A 17820-nucleotide genomic window follows, 5' to 3' on the forward strand; every position below is an offset into this window, starting at 1 on the left:
ATTAATATGACTCTATAACTCTTTTTGACAAGATATTTGACCAGTTCATTTGCAGAAACATTACTCAATGTGTTTTTATTGATGATCTTCAGTAAAAGTTTTTTTTTTTTTGCTTGTTCAAATGAGCTGAAGTGAGTTTTTTTAAATGAGCTGAAACAACACAGTTCCTAAGATTTCATTGGGACAATAGTTTTTTATGTTCAATCCACATAAATTTGTTAAAAGTGTTAAGTTAACTTAATTTGTGTTGTCACAACATGAATGAATTGTGTGGAACCCTACATTTTTTACAGTGTACTGAGGAAGTCAATGGCTGATTCAGTATATCTTCTTTTGTGTTCAACACAAGAAAATACCTCAAACAGGTTTAAGGAGTAAATAGTGAAGGAGACAGAAAATTCATGTTTATATGAACTGTGGCTTTAAGAAACTATCTTTCTAAACTGTCTTCCAGTTAATGTTATTTCTGATTTTTAAACACTTACTGTGATATGTTTGGTGTGTTTAACAGTATGTTTTAGTAATTAAAAGTGCTTATAAATCTATTTTACCATCATCAGTAGCTCTTCTGGAGAAACGGGCGAGGAAGAGGGGAGAAAATGTGATTTTCCTCTTTTTCTTTTTCTGGCTCTTTGGCTGTTTTCCTGCGACGGCACACTTAACACTAAAAGCTTTCTTCAAAAGGGTAGTTTTTTAAATTTAAAGTTTTAAAAAGCCCATTGTAGTACCGTTCTGTGGAATCGCAGACAGTAGTAAACTACTAGACATCCAAAGAAGCTGAAAACAAAATAAACATCTAATGCAGGGCCGCGTTAAAATGACTGGCTAATGTGCACACACATCAACCTGCATGATTTTTTTCCATTTATTAATTAATTTATTTTTGCAGTTAGGTCTATGAATATTTGCACAAATATGCACAACTTTTATATACATTAATTTCTAAAAAGAAAATACATTTTCAATGCACTCAAACTCATGCACAATAAGAAATCCTCAGGCCCTGATGGTTTCCGTCCTAAGTTCTACAAACACTTTTGGTGTATTTTATCACCACTTTTAATTCGTTTACTGAACAACAAACAAAAATCAAAACTACTAGATCCCATGAACACAGCCACAATTGTACTCTTTAAACCCAATAAAGACCCAACATTACCATCAAGCTATTGTACAATTTTACTAATCAACGTGGACACTAAAATAATTGCTAAAGCTCTTTCTCATAGAATAGTAAATCATGCCATCTATAATCTATCAAGATCAAACAGGTTTTATTAAAGGTAGACAAGCATCAAACAGTACAATCAGACTCATAAATCGAATACAGGATTCATCTATATATCTGCATGTCACCCATGATGCAGAAAAAGCTTTTTGAGATTCCACATTAGAGAAGTTTGGTTTTGGGGAGTCATTTATTAACTGGATTTAAACTCTCTACACATCACCATCGGCTACCGTCATTATTAACGGACTAACATCATGCAGCTTCACTCTACACCGGGGAACTAGACAAGGAGGCTCTCTCTCTCTCTCTCTCTCTCTCTCTCTCTCTCTCTCTCTCTTTCTCTCTATTCACCATATTTATCGAACCACTTGTAGCAGCTATCCGTCAAAACAACTACATCAAACGAATTTAAACCTTAAACATACACAACAAAATAAGTCTTTACGCTGATGATGTATAACTATACTTACAAAATCCCCAAACATCATTATAAGAAACAATAACACTTAGGAATAAATCTGCTATACTTCCATTACACTCCGCCAGTGTGGATGTGGCATCCCAAACCCCAAAAATTCCTCTGTGCACCAACTACATCACATATTTGGGTATCAATGTTTCCGCCAGGCTGCCAGAGTTGTTTGCCCTCAACTATACTCTATTACTTAAAAAAATAGACAACGAACTACTAACGTTGGATGAACTTACCACCATCCATCATGAGCAGAATATCAGTAACTAAAATGTCCATACTCCCAAAAATAAACTATTTATTTTCAATGATTCCAACAGAGCCCACTCGTTCCTGGTTCAATTCTCCAGATTCATTTATCACAAAATTTTACTGGAAAAATAAGACCCCAAGAATTAAATTGACAACTCTACAGAAACCAAAATCACAAGGAGGATTAGAATCACCACATTTTTACAACTATTTTCTGGCAAATCAGCTTCAAAACATAAATGGGTTAAACCTAACTCATCAGAACATACATGGCAAGATATTGAACAATCAATCTGCAAAGACATTAACATTTCAGAATTACCTTTTCACAGTCAAACAATCAAAAAACATCACTGTTTTAAATTACCGACAATAGAATCAACTCTGACAGCCTGGTGGAAATTCCATCAGATCACAAATTCCCCACTTACACCATCTAAATACACCACATTCTGGAATTACCCTGATTTCCTAGCTAACAAGAAGCCACTCAACTTTCGCACATGGACAGATAAGAGAACCACACAACTTCAGCATATCTTTAATAATAACAACCTGGCACCATTTTCCCATATAACTATTACTCCTGATGCTGCATTCTGGACTCAAATTTGCAAAAAAAAAATAATAATTTCCTTGACTAAAAATGCCACCTTACAACTTATACAGTACAAAATATTTCACAGATCTCATTTAACTGGGCAGAAATTATTTAAAATGGGTTTCACATCAGAAATATGTTCACATTGCACACAAACCACTCCAGACGTTTCTTCACGCCTTATGGCATTGCACTTCAATTAAATCATTTTGGGAAAAGGTTAAAGACTCACTCTCCAACTTAATGGGATGTCACATCCCACTGTCTACCTCCCTTTGCATAGTAGGTGACACATCCACAATCAATATAAATAATACAAATGGTCAGTTACTGCTGGTGGCTCTAACTATCGCCAAGAAAACTATCCTCATGAACTGGAAATCAACAAATACCATTCACATCTCATCCTGGAAAAACTTAACAGAATACATCTCCATTGAAGATGTCTCCCTTGCCTGAAACCACTACCCAAAAACACCTTCATCAGAACGTAAACATGAGGGGAGAGGGGGTCAGGGAGAGCTAAAAAACTGTCTCTGATATTTAATCTAATTAAAAATAAATAAAAACTATTTAGTAGAAATTTTATTAATACTTTCCCACATTATAATTCGGTCTTTACATCTCTTTTTGTACTATTCTTTCTCTTTTTCTGTCTCTCAAATTTATTTGTTCATTTTATTATTATTATTATTTTTTCTCTCCCTCAAGAGATGGGAGAGAAAAGGATCGGGAGGTGGGTGGAAGAGTGTGGTGTACTTGTGCTGATAATAATTCCCTGGCCGGTCCAACAACAACAACAATAAACAACTCCTATGCTTACATATACTACATTCACAGGGTAAGTGTGATGTGTGGCATGACAGCCTGGGCTTTGTATTAAACTGATCCATTCTGCACGTAATATTTTTTAATGCATCACAAAGACAATAACTAATTTCTCTTTGAATGTTAAATTTTATTAAATAAAAAATACAGAATTAATGACTACATTGTACAAAAGGAAAAAAAAAAAAAGTCAATGATCATCGTTGTAGCTTAAAAAAAAAAATCAAATCAAATCAAACAAGTAATTCTCATGACAAACAGCAATTTTTGTAACACTATTCTGTTGCACTACTTAAGAGTTATTCATACTTCACACCAGTTGTTTTCATGTACTCAGTATATTGTTTAAATCTGCTGTGCAACAAGATCACCCTTCCCTCCACTCAACCAATCTCTAATCTTGACTGAAAGATGCGACTGAAGATGAAGACTGAAAGAACGGCCCCTTAAACCAGATATCAAATGATTCCCATTTCATGTAGAAAACTAAAAGTAACATTTGAAAGGCAAAACAAGCACATGCTTTGTCAAAGTTGTGTAATCCTCAAACGAGGGTTTTATTTTTATATGAAACAGACAGACAGTTTACAAAACAAGAACTGATCAAGTGGAATTTGCTTTTTTTTTCTTTTTTATATAGATACAACTGGTCAATGTTCCTACCACATTTTAACATGAACGTCTGGCTTTTAAAGCCCCTTCAGATGGACTTATTCAGAACCAGTCATATGCACAATGACATTCATACAACAGCAAAATGTTAAATGCACTTTTCCCATTAGACGCTGATGATGCAAACTGAAGGCGTTCAGACCCTCTCTGGTCACGTGATCAGGAGCTTTATCTTTAAAGCAGTAGGTTGACATCGTCTTCAGCCACGAGTAGAGATAGAAAATTGGACATAGTGGTGGGTGGAAGGATGAAAGACCGTAAGGTCCATTTCTTTTGCTCCATTTTCAGACCACCAGCACGGCAGGTTTTTTTTTCCCAAGCTGAAGGGAAGGGGCAAATCATGTCCCCTGCCCACAACCCTTCTACTAAAGTCAGTGCAGATTTCAGTTTAGAAGCCCATGCCGCCCATTCCTCCCATTCCACCCATGCCTCCCATTCCTCCAGCTGGCATTTCCTTCTCCTCCTTGGGGATCTCGGTGACGACAGCTTCAGCGGTGGACAAGAGAGATGCAACACCTGCAGCATCTAGCAGTGCCGTCCTCACCACCTGCAGAGGGAGACAAACACCATAAACCCACATTCTGTACAGGCTGATGAAAGAGCAATTGCTGTTTGCTATTTTTGACAGTTTTTAACATTTTTCCCTAAAATAAATTTGAGTGTACTAGTTTTTGGACCGTTATCATAGGTGATTTTGTTAGATTGGCTCCAGATTTGGCTTCAGTACTGACTAATCTAATGTATATGCACAAAGATAATATTGTAAAGCATCCTATAGAAAAGATTACATTTAAATGAGAGATTTGTGGGGGGTGTATGTATGGATGCATACATACAAACACAAATTTTATGTAAAATCATAACCTAAAACGTGTCCAAAAATACACAATTTGGCTTCACCACATAAATTAGATCAATATTTAGATCACATATCACAAAAAAACAATCACAAATGCATTCAATAACATCAGATTAAAAATGCAATTAAGCATATTCAAACGTAAAATCCAGTATTTAAAATTGTAATGGCACAAATGACATTCAATATAGGTTTTTCTTTATTTGAGGTTGCCTTAACGTCTTTTTGATAGCAAATCCAATTGCATTTAATTAGCAAAGACAACATTAGTTAAACTAAATATAAATTATTAAAATGTTATTCTTTTTAACGGTTTTACTAAAGATTACATTTTTTTTTTTACAAAAGAATATCAAACTAAATATCAAAATATAAGCAGAACTAACAAATTTAACTCTAATTATTCCATTAAAATTCAGATGTCATCATATGAATAGGTTTTAAAAAGGATTAAAGCATTTAAATGTTAATATTTTCAATTTATATACTTTTATATTAATATTTTAATTGTTATAAATGTTCAAAATACTGCAGTCTTTATTTCTGTAGTTTTATTGTTTTGGTATTTAATTATTTTGAATAAAAAGCAGACTTAGTGAGAAAAAGGTTTCAAAAATATGTAAAAAATAATAAAATTGTTGAACAAAAAACAAAAAAGTTCATAAAATATTGAAGTCCGTGGATTTCTTTTATATGTTAATATTTTAAATTTATTATAATTAAAATAAAATAAATAAATAAATACTGCCATTCTTTTTATTTATAGTTTTAAGTAAGCATGTTTATTTATTTATTAGTCTTAGTGAGCATAAGACTTAGTTTCAAAAACATTCTAAATGTTAAACAATCAGTATAGGCATAAAATATTGTACTCTGTAATTATCAATGTCTTATGAATTTCATTACAGATTAAGTTTATCACGCATACGCACCTTTGTGGGATCAATGATGCCTCTTTCAACCATATTGACATATTCTCCGTTCATAGCATCATATCCAATCTCTGTGGAGCTCTGCAGGATCTTCTCCACCACCAGCGAGCCTTCAACTCCAGCATTCTTAGCAATGGTCATTGCAGGAATACGAAGAGATCTGCGAATGATGTCGATACCTTCAAGAGATCGAAGAAAACAAAGGTCAGTTTTGGGAAAATCAACAGGACGCATCTGGAGGACGGAGGAGTCCAATTCTTACCGATCTTCTGGTCAGCATTGGCTGGCTTGATGTTGTCGAGGGCAGGGATGCAGCGCAGTAGAGCACATCCTCCTCCGGGCACAATTCCTTCCTCCACAGCGGCACGAGTGGCGTTCAGGGCATCAGTGACACGATCTTTCTTCTCATTCACCTCAACGTCACTTGTTCCTCCGACCTGAGAATGACATCAATGATTTTGATCAGCACAATGGCAAATAAACTAGGGGTCTTCAATTCTATTTCTATTGCGCTTTTACAATGTAGATTGCGTCAAAGCAGCTTAACATGGAAGATTATAGTAAATTGAAACTGTGCCAGTTCAGTTGAAGTTCAGTTCAGTGTGGTTTAATTTTCACTGCTGAAAGTACAAACACTGTACAAGTACAAGGGCAAATTCATTGATGCGCAGCTCCCATATACCAACCAAGAAAGTGGCGAGGAGCAAACACCAAATGACGAAAGTGAAGGAAAAGAAACCAGGCTCAGTTGGGCACAACCATTTCTCCTCTGTCCAAACTTCAATAATGGGTCTGGGTCTTTAATGAGCCTGTTGTTTTGATGATGTGAGAGCTGATATTGAGTATCTAATTGTGCAATATTGTCATTTGTTGTTTTAAATATCTGCGAGCTGACAGATGCCATTAACTTTTAGAAAAAAAGTCAATAAATAATATTTTCTAATGAAAGCTGCTCGCTGTGTGATGGAGATTATTTTTAATTGGGGTTCCCACTCTAAAAAAAAATGTCTAATTCCCAAACTTTCACTGACTAAAAAGCTGAATTTACACGACTTATGAACAGAAAAAAACAAACAAACAAAACAGGCTGTTGTGTTGAGCTTTGAGCTTACACAAAATAACAATACAGCCCGGTGACTGCCTTTGACGTGATTGTGATTGCCAAATGACAAGCTGGAGAGGAATTAAATGGAGCTGAAAACTAACCAATCCATAGGCAAAACGTGAAACAATGCTATAGACAGTACAGAAAATTGCAGTTTTGGTACATTTTAAAATGACTTTTTATAAAAACTCCTGATATTATAAATTTATTATTAATCTTTTCACTATTGGAGATCTACTTTATATGTCGGAAGTATTATTATTATTATTATTATTATTATTAAATGCTAGTTTGCTAATATCACACACTTCTAAGATATTCCCAATGTTAAACTGCCAAATGTGATGCTTGAGCACGGGTGTATTTGTAGCAATAGCCAAAACACATTGTGTGAGTTGAAATTATAACTTAAAATCTGATACTAAAAATCATCAGATATCATCGTCCATGATGACATCTTATAAATTCTCTTCTGCAAATAAACCAAAACCTAATCTTTAATAAAATATTGCCAAGAAGGACAATTTTATTAATATTTACATTTTTTTCAACCTTCAGACAATAAAAACTCTCCTCAGCCAAATATCATCCAATTCTATCATGCCATACATCAATGGAAAGTGTATTTATTCAGATACCTTAGTGTCCTGCTATCTTACCTTAATGACGGCCACTCCATCTGAGAGCTTGGCCAGTCGTTCGTTGAGTTTCTCCTTCTCATAATCACTGTTTGTGGACTCCAGCTGCTCTGCAATCTCATTGACGCGCTTCTCAATGGCAGATGCATCACCGCGGCCTTTCAGGAGCATGGTGTCGTCTTTAGTAACAATGACCTCGCCGACCTTGCCAAAGTCATGAGCTTGAATATCCTCAAGAGCAAGACCCATAGCCTCGTCACCAAACACCTGAAAACACACAATTCATGCATCTGATGAGATTAGAGCTCAACTTATGGTGTGATTTATCACAATTCATTGTTGGAGTATGTGTATTACATATAGCACAGGTGTCAAAGCCAGTTTCTGGTGCTATGCAGTTTAGTCCAATTCTAATTAAACACACCTGATCAAACTATTTAAGTCCTTCAGGCTTGTTTGAAACCTACAGGTAAGCAGGGTTGGAACTAAACTGTGCAGGGCTGTGGCCCTCCAGGAACTGGCTTTGACAACTGTGACTTAAAGGGATAATTAAACCAAAAAACAAAATTGTCACAAATTTACTCATCCTCCACTCGTCCCAAACCTATTAGTTTTTCCTGTTGAACACAAAAGTAGATTTTTCCTACCATGTATGTCAACATATTTTTCTTTTTTTTTTCATTATTTTCTTGTGTGTTCAGCAGTTTGGATTTTCTGTGAACTACGCCTTTAAATGAGATGTTTTATTGGAGTTATTTTTAATTAACACATACGGTTCCTCCAGTGGAAACTGCCATGTCCTGCAGTTGGTTTTTCCTGTTGTCCCCAAATCCTGGAGCCTTCACCGCCACGACCTGCAGGCCAACCTTCAACCTGTTAGGAAGATATAGCATTGACCTTTAACCCAGAACCTTTAAACAAAACAAACTATTCTTAAACCTCAACGTTTAAGAGTATCTATAAAAATATAAATAATAAAGGCTTCTAACAAAACACTCCACTTACTACAAATGTTCATTTTATATATACCAGTTCATTGTAGTATTAGCTAGTGTAACAAAATAATTATATACACACACAATATGATAGGGCTGTGCAATTAATCGAAAATCCGGTTTTGATTTCGGCTTCGCACGATTATGAAAAACCATTAATCGAGATAAACGATTATTGCATCATGTACCGCCCCCTTTCCAGCTGTACACATTTGTCGCTCTGCAAAGCTCAGTTTCACGTGAAAATGACAAAGCATGTACTGTAATGTAACGTTTGCAGCACTAGATGCGTTTCATTCACTGATGTACATTCGGATCAATCATATTTTTAATAGCGCGAAAGAGCACGTGCTGTTGTGTGTGTGCGCCGCCACGCTAAGCCTCAGACAGGCTCGTAGACTAGCAGAGCACACACATCTAACGCCATCTTAATGCGAGCGCTTTAATGGTCAAATACATGCACATTTGTGTCAGAGCGCGGTGTTTAGTGATTATTCATATTAACCCTCATTGGTGTAACTAACAAACAAGTTGATAATCAAAAGACGTGAAAGAGAAACCATATCAGAGCTGCACTATTCTCAAAGTGACAGCGCGCATAATGCTTGCTGCCGTCTGTTTTTTCGTTATTAATGAAACAAAAGGAAAAAAACCTCACTGGTCGACTAAAGGACTTTTTTTGTAGCTAAAGTTTTTTTCTTACAGTGAAGATGCTTAAGTGCTTAAGTTTAAACATAACAGATTCAATAACTCATTTCTAATAATCGATTAGTTTTAACTTTGCTATGATGACAGTACATAATTTTTTAATAGATATTTTTCAAGATACTAGTATTCAGCTTAAAGTGACATTCAAATGATTAATTAGTGTAATCAGGTCATTGTATAACAGTAGTTTTTTCTGCAAACAATCAAAAACATATATTGCTTAAAGGGGTTAATAATATTGAGCTATTAAAATAGGTTTCAAAATATTTAAATATAAAAAAAATTGTAGGAAATACTGTAAAAAAATTCCTTTGTTAAACATAATTTGGGAAATATATATATATATAAAAAAATTCACAGAAGGGCGAATAATTTTAACTTCAACTGATGATCGTTTTGAATAATCGTGATTACAATTATGACCAAAATAACCATGATTATGATTTTTCCCATGATCGAGCAGCCCTACAATACGATAACAACTAAAACAAATTATTATATAATGTAATATATAATATTATTTCTTTATTTAAAAAAGACTCCAAAACCTTTTAAAAACATTTAAATAAGTTTAAAGTTTAACAACTTTATTAAACCCACCAGGGGAAATTAAATTAGGGCAGTAGCATCATTATAACACAGAGACAAATACCCTACAAACAATATTAAAAAACACAATCCAGCAAACTTCATAAATATAATACTTAATAAAAAATAATAATAATAAAAACAGCAATAAGACCCAGATATTACAAATGTACAACTTGCTAAAATGTTGGTTATAAAGCCCTATAACACTGTGGTATTTTAATAAACTGGCATAACTGTGTGTAAAGGATAGTTCATTTCTAATAATTACAAAAAATGACAGATTTGGAAAACTTTTCATATTCACAAATTACCAATTAGCCTTCTTTTGTGAAAAATGCCTATCAAAATTAATCCTACTCAAAGCTGATGTCTTAAAGTATTTTTTACAGTTTTATAAAGTATTCATAATTACAAAACGTGGTTAAAAAAAGAAGATAATTTTGAAGGAGATTCCTTATACATTTAATAAACAACAAACCCTTGAGAATTAAAATCCTTTATGGATTTTGTTAGGACCCAATATCAAAATAAAAAACTTTAAATATATTGTAAAAATGTACATTTTAAAATATTTATATTATTTTCATATTACTTTAAAGATAGTCCATTTGAACAATTTAAATAATGACAACTTGTATATAAAAGCTTTAATTAGCATGGTCATTTTTATGAGAAATGCCAAAATCTAAATTAATCAGTAATGTGCTTTTTATTTTTGGGGGAGTAATGTCCCATTCAGGGCTTGACATTAACTTTTTTGATCACCAGCCACTGTCGCTAGTGGTTTTCCAACATTACTAGCCACTTGCCATTTTCACTAGCCACAATTGTGTTGTTGGGAAAATATATTTGCATACATTTAACATTGGCATGGTAAAATTACTTGATTTAAATTGTGTTATGTCTACATGCCTCATTAACTTTTTATATTTATTTTAGGACAATTTTTTTTTTCCATCTGGGCACACCAAACAAATTATTTTATTGCCACAAATTTAAAAAAATGTGTAAAAGCAAGCTAAATATAGCTGTGTACATGCACTTTTTATTCAACAAAATGTTCTTTAAAAAAAATAAATAAATAAATTTCATAAAAAAAAAAAATTATATATATATATATATATATATATATATATATATATATATATATATATATATATATATATATATATATATATATATATATATATATATATATATATATATATATATATTCTTCATCTAAAAATATACAAAGGAGTTTGTCCAGACTAAAAGTCCCTGACCATCAGGTAACTATAGATAAATGGACCGTTAATCTCCATCTCTCTGACAGAGACATGTTTGAGTATTTTTAAAATACTGTAAAATACTTGCTTACAAAAAAAAAAAAAACTTAGAAAGCATTTTACTATTTTGATAAACTTAATTTTTTTAATGGAAAGGTTGACATTTGCATGGAATTGGTGTTGTAGACTTGAAGATGATAGTTTAACATACCTGTTGAGGACCAGAGTGCTGAGCGCCTCTCCATCCACATCTTCCGCCACGATGACCAGAGGTTTGCGATGCTGGTTAGCAATTTCCAGAGCAGGAACAATACTCTGAACACTGGAGATCTTCTTCTCGCTCAGAAGCACATATGCATCCTGAAACTCACACTTCTGGCCTGCAGACAGAATCAACACGTTAGTCAGTCCAACATTAATAACATTGATAACAAATGACCTCCAAAAAAGTAATACGATACCTTTAGCGGTGTTGATGAAGTAAGGAGAAATGTAACCACGGTCAAACTTCATGCCCTCAATGATCTCAAGCTCATCATGAAGGGTTTTGCCATCCTTAAAAATAATAATTACATCCCGTGTGTGAGGTATTTTAAGGATAAAAACATAATTTGATCTGGATTAAACACTACTTTTTAGTAGCCTACCTTCACTGTAATGACACCCTTACGACCGACTTTCTTCATAGCATTGGAGATGATGTTACCAACTTCAGTGTCTCCATTGGCAGAAATAGTAGCCACCTACAAAGGATGATTCAAGGAAGCATACATAAATTGCACATTTACTTGTATCATTTTAAAGATATGTAAAAGATTAACATAGACAACAAAAAGACAAAAATAATAATTGTATTGATGTTTCCTATACAAACTTTGAAATACCTTAAAGGGGACTTATGCCTCTTTGTACAAGATAGAAAGTCTCTGATATCCCTAGAGTGTTTATGTGAAGTTTCAGCTCAAAACTCTACAAATAATGTTTTATAACATTTTAGGTTTTGATCCTAATCTAGTCATTTTGTGGACTGTCGCTTAAAATTCAAATGAGAATGGGTGAAGCTACAAATGCCTGTGTGTTAGCATAGTGGCAGATTCAAAAACAAGACTAAGGGCACACTCTCACTAGGCACAGTTGCCTTGAAAAATGTCGAAGTGCGGTTGTCCCCCTTCCCCCGACAGTTTGCACTCATGATACATCTTTCTTTACCTACTGATCCAGAGAACGCTTAAGTCATTGATGATGCGACTGTTCAGTTTAACATGTAAAAAGTGCTCTCGCTCAGCACAGTGGAGATTGCTTTAGTTATATCGTTTTAGCCATTTAGGATGCAGTGACATGCAGTCAATTATTTTGCCAAAAAGATCCACCACTTTTTACGCTTATAAAGTCCTCGTGCTGCACGTATTTGGAGGTTTGCTGAAGGAGCAGCGAGAGGTTTGAGTCTTTATTAAACTACAACATTTTGCAGAATGATTAACAAATCCATATGAAACAGTCTTCTAAAAGTGACACATCTTTAATTTCTTTAATTTCGAGCTCAGGCGCACCATTGTGCATACAGGGTTCTTGCACAGTTTTAAAAGTAAAATTTTATGCTTTTTAAGACCTTTTTAAGACCTCAACAAATATAATTTAAGACCCAAAAATTTTAGAATTTCTTCAGAGTAGGCTACTCATTTTAATGTTCTCGTTAGATTTAAATAAATTGTGCCTCGTCACAGTATGGATAACCCACACTACCTGCTTTTTGGGTGTCAGGTGGTGAAATTAAACTGTTATAGCTGACTGTGAGGGGGCGTCTGAACTAGAGCTGTAATCAGGATATAAAAGCTAGGCCCGATAGAGCCCGAACCCGACAAGTACATTTTGATTGACAGCTTTTAAAAGCCCGTACCCGTTTATAGCCCGACATTATCCAAATGTGCAAAGGCACACAGCTCTTTTGTCTTTTTTTATGAATGAGTTGTTTAAAAGGGTTAACATTACTTATTCATAACATAGGCTATAGGCCTAACATTAGTAACTAGTAACATTGTTAGGTCGAGCTGCAAACAATGCAGGGATTAACCTGGACCTGCTATGACAAGCTGCTGCAACGTCCCGCTGCTGCTTTCCTCCTTTCATGTGCGACTTGACAACTTTGAGCCCCATGGTCCCTAACGAAAAGGTCTTTTTGCAGAATTCACACATTGCCTTTTTGCCACGTCGTTAAATGTACAATTTTCCATCTTTGCATTTTGACACATCAACAACCGCATAATAACAGCACGCAGGTACAGACCGACGCAAGCGTCTGTACTCTGTAGCTGACCCACCGTAATAAGCTAATAAATCACGGAGACTGTCATTTCTCTCCTGTTTTACAAGTGCTAAATTAATCAACTATTAGATGTTTTACGGTGGACCACTGTGCTTCCCTATCGTCATTAAGCACACTGGCTGAAAATTTTATACCTACAGCCACTTTACGGTAAAATTAAAGACAATTTAAGACCTTAATTACCCGGATTTTAATTTAATACATACACTACAAGCGTAATGTGCCAAAGCCCAACCAAACAACACTCTGGCACACCTCTTAACCGCACTTTGGCCCGATTCGCAGCACTCACACTTGTCAAATGAACTGGGAAATGTGCCTGGGCATGGGCATGGTTCGGATAGCAGAGTGTGAGTAATCCCCAACGTCCAACGCTAATGAAGAAGAGATTGTCACTAATGGGTGAAACTCAAACTTTTATTATAACCTAACTTTTAATCTGATGTATTAAGAAACTGCATCAATGTAATGTAGTGTATTTTTTATTTAATGCCATGTCAGCAACCAAGGCTATTTTCATGGCAAAAAAATTCAATAATAAATATATTTAAAAACAAAAACGAACACACCAATTAAATGTGAATTTTAGTGTTAATACATGATCAAAATTTAAAAAATTTTCCTGGTGTCACTTTAAATGGATCAATATGAGGCTGATATTATATTACAGAACTTTCCATTTAATGCCACTTTTTACCTGAGCGATTTCCTCTGGAGTCGTGACGGGCTTTGAGTTTTTCTTGAGTTCACTGATGACCTCTTCTACGGCCATCATGACTCCTCTACGGATCTCAACTGGGTTTGCCCCCTTGCTGATGGTGTCGAAGCCCTCTTTGGCGACAGCCCGGGCCAGAACTGTAGCGGTGGTGGTGCCGTCTCCAGCCTCCTCATTAGTGTTGTTGGCCACATCCTGAACCAGCTTGGCTCCGATATTTTTATACCTGTCCTTCAGATCAATACTTTTAGCAACTGTGACCCCATCTTTGGTAACTTTAGGGCTTCCCCAGCTCTGCTCAATGATGACGGTGCGACCCTGAAAGACAGAGAGAGGGAAATCTAGTAGCTTTTCTTCCATCAATGATTAAAAACGTGATTTAGAAAGGATGGTGGTTTTGTTTGACTGGCGACTTATTAATCCCAGCACACCTTTGGCCCCATGGTGACGGCCACTGCATCAGCCAGCAGGTCAACACCCTGGAGCATGAGGGCCCGGGCATCTGCTCCAAACTTCACATCCTTTGCATATGCACGGGTCAGGTGAGGGGCCAGAGCCCTGCACACAGGCCTCATCTGTCTCATGACACTGGGTAAACGCAGCATTTCTATCAGAGAGTGAGAGAGAGAGAGAAAGATTATTATTGTTGTTGTTGTTGTTGTTTTTATTACTGTTTTATCCTAAAATGTTGATTGTTAAAATGTACAGTTTATTCTGATCAATTATGTTTATAATTGAATTGTATAAATAATATGATATATTGAATAACATGATATATTAAATATATTGTATTTTATTTGAATATTATATGTTTTTTTTTGCTTTACTACTATATATTGTGTGTACTGTTTTTTTATTATACATGTATGTTACTTTATGTAAACTTTTTATTCAATACATTTGTAACATTTGTCATGCCAATAAAGCAATTATTGAAATTAATTTAGAGAAAGGCATAAAATTACAAAATGAATTCAATTAATTTAAAACAAAGTGTTTCAGAATCATTCAGAGGCCCTTGTTTATTTGTAATTTACAGGATAAACAGCATTTAATTTATAAAATAAATAACAAAAAAATGGAATATAATAAAAATTTGCTCATATCTGGTCATTTCTCAGTAAATATGCACAAAATATCCAATGATTTTACACTATTTACAGCCAGCCACACTTGGCTTTAGGGCTGTGCGATTTGGGGAAAATAGCTAATTGCGATTTTTCTGACAGATATTGCTATTGGATTTACGAATAATTTTGTAGTCGAGCTCAATATTCTAAGTTGTGGCAACAATTCTGCAACAGCTCTTAAAAATGACCTGTTTTTGACTTTGAAAACAAAATATTCCCAGTGCTGTTTTTCTTTGGTATTAATTTGTCGATTAATGCTTCTGAAGCAGCCGACACCATCATCCCACTTATCAGCGCTTTCCGGTTTGGTTTCTCTTTTTTATTGTGGCTGTAGTTCGGTTGCAAAATTCTGATTGAGCAGAACAAAAGTGTGCTCACTCAATTGGCTGGTAAGACTGTCACACACAGCCATCAGTCGCTCATGTGCTCTGGGTGGGGGAAATTAAACAATATATACATTTCATATTGCAGCCTCTTGCGAATAACTAATCACAACGTTTTAAATTGGGATACGAGTTTGATTAATCTCACAGCTCTACTTGGCTTCATCAACACTATAGGCGATTTTGAATGATAAAAATATTATAATACACATACTCATAAAAACTTTTTGGTCCATTTAAAAAAAGAAAAAAAAAACGCACATTATAATATATACACATTTATTTTCTATTTAGTATTAGGCTACAATATTATTTTGTTCCTCCTACTAATAATATACTATTACAATTACTATAATAATTTAATTATGATATTTACACATTCAAATGTTATTAGTTAGAACTTGCAATTATCTAAATGTTATTTATTATATTTGTTTTTTAAATTACTTATTTGAATCTCACAAATGTTCATCTTCATTTAATAATTAGATGGTATACATTTTCTTTTAAAAAATGCTTATAGTAATAATTTGTAATTTATTAATTAAATTTTTATTATTATTATTATTATTAGTTAATTTATTATTTTGTTTGGCTAATATTTTACAATAAAATCTGCATGAATGACCCCTTTCCCCAGTTTGAGAACCTCTGATTTAATCAATGACGTGGCCCCGCCCAAAACTGACAAACATTGGTTGAAGCAGGCAGAAATCCTTTACTGATTGGCTGATAGTAGCCAACAAATCGAAGAATCAGTTTCTTAAAAGATCCTAGTGTGATTTTTCATTACAATTTCGGTGTTCGGTTAGGCATAGAGTACATTTAATGCATGGCAGTCACACACAGAAAAAAATATCTGAACAAGGATAATATCTGAACAATCCCTAACCAGCAAGGGAAAAAAAGCCTTGTGTCGAGGTCACATGATACGGATGCCAAAAATTTGTCTTTGCACTCGCCGCCCCCTCCAATGCTTTACACTGGCCATTCATTCATTTTTTAAGCTAATTCTCCTCTTATTTGGTGTCCAAAATGTCAGCACCTCCCCTTAAAACATGTTCTGGAATATACGATATCATCACTTCATGGATCACATGGACACTTACAACAATGTTTCGTAAAATCAGAGTACCATGCATTTAAAAAAATGTTTAATATAACATTAGACTAACATTTTCAGTGTAATGTTATTTTGTATTTAATGTAAATACTAATGTTTAAACAATCGTGTCTTGTAAAGCCTGTAGTGAGTCCCTCTACTACCCCACGTGTGTTCAGGGCGTCACAAGGTCAAAATCACTCCGCGTCACGACACAGACGGAAATGATGCCTTTCATCTCCATGAGTTCACGTTATAAAGTTCCCTGGATATTCCTTTTGTTTAATCAAAATCAACCATAGTAGATTTTACACCGCTTAAATATTCCAAACATAAAAATATTTAATATTCGTAGGCCTCAATATAGCATAACTTGCAATAGTCAACTGAACACCTATAACCACTATTATACTGTCTTAAATTGCTTATAAAGCAACAGCTAAATTAAACACATGCATTACAGTTGTCAGCATAAGTGCATAACGTTATAATATGCAAAACACCCTGCTTACTATAAAGCCGGCTATTCTAATGGCTGCATCTGTCATCAAGGATAAATGTTAAAAAAAAATTAACTAATTGACAAGTCGTTCGACAAGAAACATGCACGATGCTACTTTATAACTCTGAGAAACAACGTGACAGTGTGTTACATGATTAACTTACATGCTACGATACGTCCCTGCCTGTTTGAGCTCACTGATTTCAATTATCTTTATATCAGCTTGGCATTAAAGAGCATTAAGCAATATATTGTGTTTATAGGCTTTTATGGATGAGGATAATGCTGAGTGACTTACTGCAGAGTGATCTGGAGGTGAATGAAGGGATGCGCGTGTCCGTCAGCGGAGCAGGCTGAATGATATAAGAGGAGCCGCTTTAGAGCCGCTGCAGTTCCACTCGACGCACATGTGTTCTTCATCCGGGTAACCTCCCCCGCAGCCCTGACATCTGCATAACTCAATACTCTCACATTCTATGTATGCGTTATGCTTTTTTTAAAACATACGCTTTC

At 34.7% G+C, this 17820-nt stretch overlaps 1 protein-coding gene across 1 annotated transcript; it reads right to left on the reverse strand.

Annotated features, from left to right (window-relative positions):
- Window positions 1–3493: 3493 nt before the first annotated feature.
- hspd1 (heat shock 60 protein 1) lies at window positions 3494–17653 on the reverse strand. Its single transcript, NM_181330.3, is given in 11 exon segments — window positions 3494–4603; window positions 5848–6026; window positions 6110–6284; window positions 7612–7857; window positions 8364–8463; window positions 11364–11532; window positions 11614–11707; window positions 11800–11895; window positions 14173–14508; window positions 14622–14797; window positions 17606–17653. Coding segments are annotated over 10 exon segments (1728 nt in total). The 5' UTR covers window positions 14796–14797; window positions 17606–17653; the 3' UTR covers window positions 3494–4444.
- Between the last annotated feature and the right edge of the window lie 167 nt (window positions 17654–17820).

The sequence above is a fragment of the Danio rerio genome, chromosome 9, assembly GCF_052040795.2.
Source record: "Danio rerio strain M-AB ecotype USA chromosome 9, GRCz13ab, whole genome shotgun sequence".
Lineage (NCBI taxonomy): Eukaryota > Metazoa > Chordata > Actinopteri > Cypriniformes > Danionidae > Danio > Danio rerio.